This window comes from Rutidosis leptorrhynchoides, chromosome 3 (assembly GCF_046630445.1).
Source record: "Rutidosis leptorrhynchoides isolate AG116_Rl617_1_P2 chromosome 3, CSIRO_AGI_Rlap_v1, whole genome shotgun sequence".
Taxonomy (NCBI): Eukaryota; Viridiplantae; Streptophyta; class Magnoliopsida; order Asterales; family Asteraceae; genus Rutidosis; species Rutidosis leptorrhynchoides.
The window spans coordinates 98,199,508-98,212,406 of NC_092335.1; the positions used below are offsets into that span (position 1 = coordinate 98,199,508).

Consider the following 12,899-nt stretch of genomic DNA (forward strand, 5'->3'; position numbering starts at 1 on the left):
GTAGTATCTAAAGGGTGTGGTGGAGTGCAAAGAGTAGGAGTCAAAGTCTTAGACACAAAACATTTATCGGCACCCGAATCGAATAAGTAAGTAACATAAGTGTTGTTGAGAAGAAACGTACCCGTGACTAGTTCGTTGTCATCTCGGGCTTCCTCGGTGTTGATGTTAAAGGCTCGGCCTCGGTTGTTGGGGTTGGCTTTCTTCTTCGGGCATTCGTTCTTATAATGGCCCGTTTGGCCACATTCATAACAAGTGACCGTCCTTGGAGGATTGGGCCCCTTTCGAGCGACGGGGGCGGTGCTTGTGCAATTGTTGGCCCTATGACCAACTCCTTGGCAACGGTGACAAATTAGCTTGTTACATTCGCCGTAATGATGTTTGTGGCACTTGTTGCACAAAGGTAAGTTTCCGACATAACCCTTCTTGCCGTCGTTGTTGAAGGGCTTTTTGGTGAAGGTGTTGTTGTTGTAGTTGGTTGATGGAGTGGCTTCCCATTTCCTCTTGTTGCCACCCGACTTGTCTTCGGCCTTAGGAGCCGGCACTACAATTTCGTCAACCGTCTCAATTAATTGGCGGACCATGCTCATAGCGGCTTGATGAGTAGTGGGTTTGGATGACATCACCCCTTGTTTGATGCTTTTTGGGAGACCGTGCATGTAGAGCTCAATCCTTTGAGATTCGGGGCTAACGAGACTAGGACACATCAAAGATAGTTCGGCGAAGCGTAGATTGTAAGCCTTGAGGTCGTTTCCGACCGCCTTCAAAGCTCTTAGCTCTTGCTCAAGCTTGCGGGTTTCTTCGCGCGGAAAATATTCAACAATCATCTTTTCCTTCAAATCGGCCCAAGAAAGGGCATGAGCTTCATCGGTTCCCACCGATTGAACGTAGGTGTTCCACCAAGTGAGAGCAACACCGGAGAAAGTGTGGGTGGAGTATTTGACCTTGTCTTGGTCCCGACAACCGCTTATGCTAAAGACGGCCTCGGTTTGTTCAAACCAACGAGTAAGCACAACCGGTCCCCCGGTTCCATCATAAGAGTGAGGTTTGCACCCCATGAAAGCTTTGTAGGAGCACCCTTCGCTAGAGTTACCGGCTCCTTGGTTGTTGTTGTTATTATTGTTGTTGTTGGACGAGTGACCGGCCATGGCCGCATCCACGGCGGTGGCTATCATGTGTTGCAAAGCTTGTTCGGGAGTTTCGGGAGGGGCGCGTCGACGAGCCATTGTTCCTTTAAAACACCAGAATACTGTTGGTTAGTATTCTAAATAATACTAACCGTGATATGAAATAAAGATAGAGAGAAAAATTATCCTTGACTCGCCTTAAATTCTTTATGTCATAATGTCGGAATGTTCATATGAGTCACCGTAATATAATCCCGGAAATTATATTACCCTAATTCATATGTGCATTCGACATTACTACATATAGTCAAGGTGGCGTGTCAATTAAATCATACAACGCAAGAGTAAGATAGAATAAGAGTAGATATGAGTAAGAGAGTTCGAGTATAAATGCACAAGTAGTCAGGTAATTCCTATGTCAAGTCTATATGCCGGTTGTAGTCTAGACTCACCAATGTACCCTATGACTCGGGGTTGACACTAATGAACTCTAAATCCCTACAACCAAGGCTCTGATACCACTTGTAGCGACCCCGACAAATCGTCAAGTGACGGCGTCGTCTACGTATGGTCCCATTACATGGTTATAAGTATTTATAACAAAGTTTGACCGAAAATATGTCGCATACATTTCATAAAGGATGTTTCAATGTTTACAAAAGTAATTCCCAAGACAAGTACATAACAAAAGTTATTGTTCATATGAAACATGTGCGACATAGTTTAAAATAGCCAAAAAGACGCTCCACGTATGCAAGTATACTCGACATCCAATGCAAGTATCAAAAAGTATGTGCGGAAGCATGTATCACCTAAGTTCAAGGACCTGAGAAAAACATAGAGAATCTGTCAACGAAAACGTTGGTGAAATCATAGGTTTAAATAAGTAAATGAGTAAAAGCAAGCTGAACCACAAGAGTTGCAATATTGATAAAGTCATAGTACATTCTAAAAGTTAATATTCACGAGCACCCAATTATCAAAGCTTAACATTCCGTCCGTTGAATACCCCATAAATTAGTGCTAGAACAACACTGTTTCCCGAAAATATATTTCATTCGTAGACGGTAGCGAACCGTCAAAGATGAGGGTTGTCAACCCATATGGCCATATAACATAAGTTCTCGCTTACACCATCTGATGTAACTAATGATAATCGGATTGAGGATTTTCGTTCTAAACTCGTATGTAGAATGTTTGTTTTCCCGTTCTTGTGTTCACTTAGTTCAAAAGAATCGTTTATGTTTTCTCATCCCAAAAGTAAGTTTAAAAGAGTAAAAGTGGGACTATGATCTCACCTTGTATGCACGAACCAAAAAGTACTTCGACAAGTAAACGTGCAAGAAACAATGCTAGTCTTGACCTAAACAAATAGGTTGTATCAATAACGATAGTCACGAAGGGTCAAAGATGTTCAATTAGTCCTATGGCTCGTTACGACTCGATTAATATAGCACGTGGATCAATTTGTCAAGTTTCATGCACGACACAAGTAGTTAAGCATGTTAGAACGATTGTATAATCGTTTGGTTAAGTTTGACTAAAAGTCAAACTTGGTCAAAGTCAAAGTCAACGGGGTCGGGTCGGGTGTCCGACAATTTTCTCATGATGAGAAGTCATATACGAGCATAATAGTCAAGTTTCATGGTAAACGGGGTTATAGTAAAGCGGGAAACATTTTTGTGACATGAAAAACAAAGACAAAATGAGCTGGGCAGTATGCGCGGCGCGCTATGGGTTGCGCGGCGCGCACCCAAGTGTAAATCCTGGTCAGAACTTAACCACGAAGGCAAACATCTGGGATTTCCAATTCTGCGCGGCGCGCGGGTATATGCGCGGCGCGCAATACCTGGGAAACATGCAGTTTGCAGAAAAATGGTCCAAGTCACGAACCAAAATACAATTTAACACATCTCATGCACCGAAAACACTTAAAACGCATATCATATATCATTAGAAAGGTAATTTGACAAGGAGAATAACTAAACGCATTTACTCAATCAAAACCAAACAAACTCATATCAAAATCACCATTAATGCTCATCATTTATTACTCCAAGTTCATAAATGCCATATTATGATTCGGGAAATTAATGCACATGTGTAATACGCCGTTTTGAAGATAATCAAGCATACAATACAACTAAACGCAAACAAAACAACATGGCAATCATTCAATGCATCTAAGATTCATTTCAAGTTCATCAAACCCTAAACTAAATTCACCAAATTTCATAATCAAGTTTAGGAGGTTTCCTTAATCAAACTTTACATCAAAATAAAGCTAGTAACACTAGGAGCATAATTAAAACATGAAGTCTTAGCATCTAACAACATATAAACACTCAAATCTCAAGGTTAAGCATGTTATCTTTCAATATGAACTAGTTACATCAAAATAACAAGAACAAGCATACAAATCACATAATCATACTAGACTTGAGCCATAGACACTAATCAACAACCTTTTAACTCAAAAATCTCAAGAACACATAAAATTAGTGATTTTAGAAAGTTACCCAAAATTGATGAAATCGGTATGGAATCGAAGAGGATGTTGCAAGGATTCCAAATATGTATTTTGTTTGAATTGAAGCTTGCTAGAAATTAAATGGATGATGATTCCTTGATGTGGTGAATTGAAAGAAAATGTGAAAGTAGGAGAAGAAAAGAGAAAAGAAAATGAGAAAATGATGAGTGGATGAGGTTGAAGGTTTGACTAGTTGACCTAGTCAAATCTTTGGCCTCTTGGCAAAACTAGTCCCTCAACTTTGAATCGGGTGCGTTAAATTACCTACACAAGATATTTTGAAACGCGTATTAACGGGAGATGTTATAAACATATAACGGAGTTTGAAATAGTATAAAGGAAAAATAAACGGAAAAAGGCGGGATGTTACATTAGCTTGGTTACAAAGGAAGAAATTTTGTTTTCTTTGAGATATTATACAGAGTGATTAGATTGGAGATCTGTTCGAGTACGCTGGAGTGGTTATTTATTGTATACAATGAGTCATTTTGGTTGTTGTTCAATGGTGATTTGGAATATTTGGTTTAATACTTGCTGATTTTGGATGTATTTTGTTTAGGATACCGACTACGTAGTTCGGTTCTGCAAAGATGTGGAAACTAGATCACAATCGGTAATTCGGTATATTATAGTTTAGTTTCAATGTTAACTATTAACTATTAACGTGCAAGTATGATTGCAAATGTAAATGTATCGTTTTACGGCAGGGGTATGATAAGTTTGGCAGATTAAATGATGTTTTTGTTGCTGGTTCAGGACAATATAACTTTGTTCAAGTAACTAGAGTTTTAGCATGTTGGCATCATGAATGAAAAAATTAATTTAACTTCTTAATATGATTGTCTGAAATTGCCTCCCAAAGATTTATGAAGTTAGGAATTATATTATATCTTTAAATAAAGCAAGTTTTTTTTTGTTTTTTTGTTTTTTTTTTTTTTTTTTTAGGTAAATTATACTCTCAATTGTTGGATTGATTTATATATCAGGAATTTTACAATGGTGATCTTTAACTATGTGAAGACGTACAGCTCAGGTAAGCTTAATGATATATTGCCAAAGTTATTATTAATATATGGAATATTAGTTTGACTATGTTTTACTTGAACCGATTTTGACTGATTAATACCTACGTTGACCGATAAATTTTGATTTATGGTGACCTATTAATCGGATGGTGATCGATTAATCGGATATTGACCGACTAATTGGATATTGACCCATTACTGAATGTTGACCTATTAATCCCTGTTGACCAAGGGTTGACCATTTTTTGACTGATTATGATTTAACTGGATCGAACCTCTCCAAAAACAGAGTAATCGCCAATTAGTTATTGCCCAAATGTGGTGATCCCAAAAACCGAGTAATTGGCCAATTCTTGATACATTTTCGTTGATAACAGTTAAACATTATATGTGGTGATCAATGGCGAAGCTTCTTTAGGGCAGGGGTGGGCTCCAGCCCCCCCCCCCCCCCCCAAAAAACACTTTTGGACTTAATAACAGTTTTTTGTTATATACAGGGACTATAGGTAAAATTTGTTAAATCTAACCCCCTCAAATAATTTTGATTGTGGTTATGTGGTATTCTGTATTCAGTTCTCAAATTAAGAAAAATAAAACTACACCCTACATTTTTTTAATTTTTAATTCTTTAATGTTATGCACTGTTATTATTATACTACGTAACTCCGTATTTAATATGATTAATAAAAAACTATTAATTCTTTATTGTAATTTATTATTGTATTTTGATATGATCTTTTATAATTATCGATGCTTATTAATGATAACCATGATGTTGTTTCACCACTTTTTTTTTTTTAGTGGAATAATTTTAACTTTGTATTTCTTTAAAAGACGTAAAAATGCACAAAAAAAAATAAAAAAATACTTCATTTTTCGGAGACTACATATTTTCGTTTGAATTATTTCCGTCCCCCCAATGTGAAAGTTCAAGCTTCGCCACTGGTGGTGATTGCCCAAATGCTCGATGCAAAAGTATGTGAGTTTACATAGAATGTTTGACTTTTAATTTCTCCTTGAGACATCCTTTTACTTTACCACCTTAAGAAAGAAAAAAAAAAAATGCTTTGAAGGTACTATTGCTACATTATCACCTACACTAATTGCTATCATGTTTTTTTTCCCATCAATGCTCAGGTGGACTTGAATGCATATGCAATGTTACATTCGACTCCAAATGCAGGTTTCTCTAGCAAATGTTGGGAAGAGAGGATCGCTTGGACGTTGAGAGATATAAATTTGAGAGAAAATAACTCTATTACTCACAAGAATATATTACACGAGTATTTACAAAACTCTAAAAACTCTCAAACTCACACACACTATTTAGGTTGTGATTACACTTTCCTCAGTGATTTTGGGATGATTTACAACTGAGGTTTGCACCTTTATTTATAGCTAAGATCTTATAGCGGTAGATAGGTGTGAACGAGGAAGGTGACGTGTGAACGTGAAAGGTTGGCGGCCGTCACCATTTTCAACTTGGCTACTTCCACATGATGTTCAAAGAATGCTACTTTAAACATCTAGAAGGTGGGCTTCTAGATTGTAGGCTGGAAACCATCAGCAAAAACTTGTATCTTTATTCGATGGTGATATTTGTAATTATAAACATTGTTCTGAGTGCAGAATTAATGCTGAGCTTGCAATTCCTTGTAAGAAACTGGGTGCACGGGTGTTTGAAGGCTTAACAGTTGGTTTTCGTCTACCTTCATGGGAAATTGTAAGATATTATGCTATTTTTCCTTGTTATTAAATCATAAATTAATAAGTAATACTTACGATAAAAATTAACATCATTGGCTCAATGACTCGTAGGTTTACATTGGCATGACTCAACACGGTTATAACAAGGCTTACAATGAGTACAGGTCCATACCCCAATTTTCTCTTTTTATAACTTTTCGTTTTCTTATTGCTATTAATGCACATGTTTTTTAGAAAATGGTCAATTTTGTTTATTGCAGTTTTGGCAAGGACCTAGTCCAAGTATCACTATATGAGCGCGATTGCTTCACTTTCTGCAAACTTAAAAGTATATACATCTCTGATCTCTCCTTTTATGCACATTTTTTTTTTTTGTTTCTAATAACTCGATTCCATTTTAAGTTGTGTTTTAGTTTCGTATTATTACTAGGTTTCTCCCGACACAGGCTTGGGTGTTACGTTGTCTGGTTCAGGAGTGACTGGTAGTTCACCTACAACTTTATCTCCAATGTTGTTGAATATTGACTGGACATATACATAATTTTCTTTTGTTACTATTTTTTAGAGGTGGCAATAAATTTGATTACGGTCTAGTCGGGTTTGGGCCACTATTGAACCCTTTTTGTCCACACGTATAAATTTTTATTGTTATAATAATAATAATAATATAGATATGGATAGTCAATTTTAGTGTATACATATAGTCAATTTTGGTACACAAAGTATGTATTTTTATATTGAGATTTTAGGCTATAAATACTCATGAATGCAAGCATTAAACTTGCACCATTTCTCACACTTACAAAGTGTTTCTTTCTTTCTCTCCATTATCATCTTTGTTCTTACACTTCATTATTAGTATTCTAAATCAAGAATCAAATCACTAAAGGTAGTTATAAGCCTACTGAATTATAACATCAAGAATCAAACCACTAAAGGTAGTTATAAGCCTACTGAATTATAACATCAAGAATCAAACCACTAAAGGTAGTTATAAGCCTACTGAATTATAACACGTTATCAGCACGATAATCTTAATACTAAATATGGTTGGCTCTGCCACCAAAATGATATATGGTCGGTTATACCACCAAAATGATATATGGTCGGTTATACCACCAAAATGATATATGGTCGGTTATACCACCAGAATGATATAGGTCGGTTATACCACCTGAAAAAATATATGGTCGACACTGTCGCCAAATTTTCATTTATGTTTACTAATATTTATATTTTTGTTATATAACATTTATTTATGATTACTTACACATGGTCGACACTGTCACCTACTTATCATTTATGTTATATTAAATTTATGTTTAATGTTTATATACTTATGAATATAAATTGACTCTAATTTATCATGATGTTTGTTTTAATTTTTGATAATAGAAAATGTCGAATCTGGAAAAGCTTAAATTTACTCCTTTAGAATCAACTGGAAACAACTACATGTCATGGGTTATAAAAGTAAAAATGCATCTTAAATCAATGGGCATTCTTGAAACCATAAATGAAAACAACACTTGTTCTGAAAAAGAACAAGCTACGGCATGTTGCTTTATTCATCAACATATTGATGAATGCTTACAAAATAATTATGTGACTGTAGAAGATCCCCATGTTTTATGGGAAGGTCTCAAAAGCAGATTCAATAATCAAAGAGAAATTTTACTTCCAGCTGCAATGGAACAATGGAGAACATTAAGGTTCCAAGACTTTAAGAAAGTAAATGAATACAGCTCAGCTCTGTATAATACATGTTCACAACTTAAATTCTGTGGACATGAAATTAGTGATGCAGACATGATGGAGAAAACTTTCTCCACAATGAATGCTGCAAATATCACAGTGCAAAGAAATTTGAGAATGCTAAAGTTCAAAACATATCCTGAACTTAATTCATATCTCTTAGTTGCAGAGCAAAATGATGAGCTATTAATGAAAAATCAGCAATCCCGTCCTACTGGTACACTTGCAATCCCTGAAGCAAATACTGCAAATAATTATAAACAGGGACAAGGACGCGGGCAAGGTCGTGGTTATAATAACCATCACCATCATCATGCCAAAAGCCATAACTATGGTAGAAACCATCCTTATGGTAATGGTAATGGGCGTGGACGTGGTCGTGGTCGTGGCCGTGGTGGTCAAAGAAATAGTAATCCACGAAAATATAAATATCAACCACAAAACAAGCCCATTAAACAAGATGTTGAAGAAAATTCTTCTAAAAATTCTGAAGAATCTTGCTACAGATGTGATAGAATGGGCCACTGGGCTAATACTTGCCGAACATCTAAACATCTTGTTAAGATGTATCAGGATTCGCTGAAAGGTAAAGAAAAGGAAGTAAATTTTGTGGATAATATTGATCCAACAGTCACTGAGAAACCATCTGATTTATATGAAGATTTCTTGAATGTTTAAGTTGTGTGTCTTTTGAAAAATAAACGATTTAATATCGTCTGTCTTTGTCATTATGTTTGCTAAATGTTTCAGTACTATCTATTTGCGTTTAAAATATTGTGTAATATTAATGTACTCACTATTTATTTCTTATATATGAAGTTCAATATGAATTTTGCTGGAATACAACATCAATCAAGTGGTGGAGATCTCTGTATAGCAGACAGTGAAACTACACACACTATACTTAAATCCGAGAAATATTTTATTGATCTAAAACCAACGGAAGGAACTATACATACAATATCAGGACCTGCTAACTTGATAAAAGGTATAGGAAAGGCAAATTTCATACTACCAAATGGTACAAAATTTTTAATAAATGATGCCTTATTTTCTCCCAAGTCAAGCAGAAATTTATTGAGTTTCTCCGACATATACCTTAACGGGTATGATTATCAGTCAGTGACAACAGAAAATGAGAAATATTTAAGTATCACTGACAAGAGTCATGTGGTTGAAAAACTGCCAAGACTTAGTTCTGGATTACATTATACACATATAAATGTACCAGAAATACATATAGTAGTTAACGAAAAATATATTGATCCTGGTGTATTCAGTTTATGGCATAACAGATTAGGCCATCCAGGATCAACAATGATGAAAAGGATTATTGAATGTACTCATGGACATCCACTAAAGGATAGAAAAATCCATCATGATACAATGGTTCCATGTACATCTTGCTCTCTTGGAAAATTGATAACTAGACCCTCACCACTTAAGGTTGAGAAAGAATCACAAATGTTTCTTGAAAGAATTCAAGGTGATATATGTGGACCAATTCATCCACCATGTGGACCATTTAGATATTTCATGGTTCTAATAGACGCATCTAGCAGATGGTCTCATGTTTGTCTGTTATCAAGCCGTAATGTGGCATTTGCAAAATTTCTTGCCCAAATTATTAAATTGAGAGCTCATTTTCCTGATTACACCATTAAAAGGGTGAGACTTGATAATGCTGGTGAATTTACATCTCAAGCATTTAATGACTATTGCATGTCTATAGGAATTGTTGTTGAACATTCTGTTGCTCATGTGCATACACAAAATGGTTTAGCCGAGTCATTGATTAAACGTTTACAGTTAATCGCTAGACCATTGATAATGAGAACAAAACTCCCTGTATCTATATGGGGTCATGCAATTTTACATGCTGCTGCATTGATTCGCATCAGACCAAGTGCAAGTCATAAATATTCCCCCCTACAACTTGCTTTTGGTCAAGAGCCAAATATTTCCCATCTTAGAACATTTGGTTGTGCAGTGTATGTTCCAATTGCGACACCACAACGTACAAAAATGGGTCCTCAAAGGAGGTTGGGAATATATGTTGGATATGAAACATCTTCAATATTAAGGTATATTGAACCTATGACAGGTGACGTTTTTACAGCACGTTTTGCTGATTGTCATTTTAATGAAACATTGTTCCCTAGATTAGGGGGAGAAATGAAAAATAAAGAAAATGATGTTTCATGGTGTGAACCTCAATTAAAGTATCTTGATCCTCGCACAAAAGAATGCGAGACAGAAGTTCAAAAGATAATGCATATACAAGAACTTGCAAATCAATTGCCTGATGCATTTACAGATACAAAAACGGTGACAAAATCATATATACCAGCAGTAAATACTCCAGCTCGAATTGAAATTCCAAAAGCTGGCAATAACGTCACTCATGAATCTTTGCCACGTCAGAAACGTGGAAGACCAATCGGTTCAAAGGATAAAAATCCTCGAAAAAGAAAATCAGCTGATAATGAAGTAAAAGAAAGTGTTCAAGAAGAACCACAAATCAGTACTCCTACTGCAGAGGAGATTGATGATGTCAATACAGAAATTGCAATCAATTATGCATATTCAAAAATATTATGGAACCGAAATGAAATGAAAAATCTTGATGAGAAATTTTCATTTAATGTTGCATATGACATCATGAATAATGATGATGATCCAGAACCAACATCTATGGTTGAATGTCAAAATAGACATGATTGGGCTCAATGGAAAGAAGCAATACGAGCTGAATTAGAATCACTCAATAAAAGAAAAGTTTTCGGATCCATCATTCTCACTCCTAAAGATGTGAAACCTGTAGGATACAGATGGATTTTTGTCCGAAAAAGAAATGAGAAAAATGAAGTTACAAGGTATAAAGCTAGACTTGTAGCTCAAGGTTTTTCTCAAAGACCGGGAATTGATTATGAAGAAACTTATTCTCCTGTTATGGATGCAATTACTTTTAGGTACTTAATCAGTCTGGCAGTTTCTAAAAATTTAGAAATGCATCTCATGGATGTTGTGACTGCTTATCTATATGGATCACTTGATAGTGATATATATATGAAGATACCTGGAGGATTTAAGGTACCAGAAGCATCAAATGCAAAACCCAAAGAAATGTATTCGATTAAATTACAAAGATCTTTATATGGGTTAAAACAATCGGGACGTATGTGGTATAACCGATTAAGTGATTACTTGATAAGCAAAGGGTATACAAATAATCTTACTTGCCCTTGTGTTTTCATTAAGAAAACAACATCCGGATATGTGATCATAGCTGTTTATGTTGATGATCTTAACATCATAGGTACAAATAAAGAGATCCATGAAGCCATTCAACTTCTAAAGAAAGAATTTGAAATGAAAGATCTCGGAAAAACCAAGTATTGCCTTGGTTTACAAATTGAGCATATGCCTAATGGTTTACTTGTACATCAAACAACATATACTGAAAAGATTTTGAAACGTTTCAATATGGACAAGGCAAAACCATTAAGTACTCCTATGGTTGTTAGATCACTCAATGTTGAAGCTGATCCATTTCGTCCATGTGAAGATCAAGAAGACATTCTTGGACCAGAAGTACCATATCTTAGTGCAATTGGAGCTCTTATGTATCTTACAAATTGTACAAGACCTGACATTTCTTTTGCAGTTAATTTGTTGGCAAGGTTCAGCTCTGCTCCTACCAAAAGACACTGGAATGGGATCAAACACATATTTCGATACCTTCGAGGAACTACTGATTTAGGATTATTTTATTCTAACGAATCAAAACAAGATTTGGTTGGTTATGCAGATGCAGGTTATTTATCTGATCCACATAAAGCTAAATCTCAAACTGGATATGTATTCCTAAATGGAGGTACTGCAATATCATGGCGTTCTCAAAAACAAACACTTGTTGCTACATCGTCAAATCATGCCGAAGTGATTGCATTACATGAAGCTACTCGAGAATGTTTTTGGTTGAGATCAATGACACAACTCATTACTGATTCTTGTGGACTAGAACGCGATAAAAGTCCAACAACTATCTATGAAGATAATGCAGCTTGCATAGCACAGATGAAAGAAGGGTATATCAAAAGTGACCGAACAAAACACATACCACCTAGATTCTTCTCATACACTCAAAATCTCATTAAGGACAACCAGATTGAAATGAGATATGTGCAATCTAGCAAAAACTCTGCTGATCTTTTCACGAAAGCACTTCCAACTGCTATTTTCAGAACACACGTTCATAACATTGGCATGAGACATGTTCAAAAGATGTAACAGCTGAAGCGATGTCTACTTGAGGGGGAGTCAACTCCATGCTGCACTCTTTTTCCCTTAGCTAAAGTTTTTTCCCACTGGGTTTTCTTTAGCAAGGTTTTTAACGAGGCAGTAATTTATAGTTGATCTTCAACAAAATAAAATTGCTATCCAAGGGGGAGTGTTATAATAATAATAATAATATAGATATGGATAGTCAATTTTGGTGTATACATATAGTCAATTTTGGTACACAAAGTATGTATTTTTATATTGAGATTTTAGGCTATAAATACTCATGAATGCAAGCATTAAACTTGCACCATTTCTCACACTTACAAAGTGTTTCTTTCTTTCTCTCCATTATCATCTTTGTTCTTACACTTCATTATTAGTATTCTAAATCAAGAATCAAATCACTAAAGGTAGTTATAAGCCTACTGAATTATAACATCAAGAATCAAACCACTAAAGGTAGTTATAAGC

General features: G+C 35.5%; 1 protein-coding gene across 1 annotated transcript; it reads left to right on the forward strand.

Moving 5' to 3' along the window:
* The first annotated feature begins 4,132 nt into the window (after window positions 1–4,132).
* LOC139900228 (uncharacterized) lies at window positions 4,133–6,927 on the forward strand. The gene is made up of 9 exons (XM_071883020.1): window positions 4,133–4,159; window positions 4,214–4,267; window positions 4,362–4,430; window positions 4,600–4,687; window positions 5,817–5,862; window positions 6,309–6,402; window positions 6,498–6,550; window positions 6,647–6,668; window positions 6,817–6,927. Exons 1-9 carry the CDS (start codon window positions 4,133–4,135, stop codon window positions 6,925–6,927), a joined length of 564 nt encoding a protein of 187 aa, XP_071739121.1.
* Window positions 6,928–12,899: the final 5,972 nt, after the last annotated feature.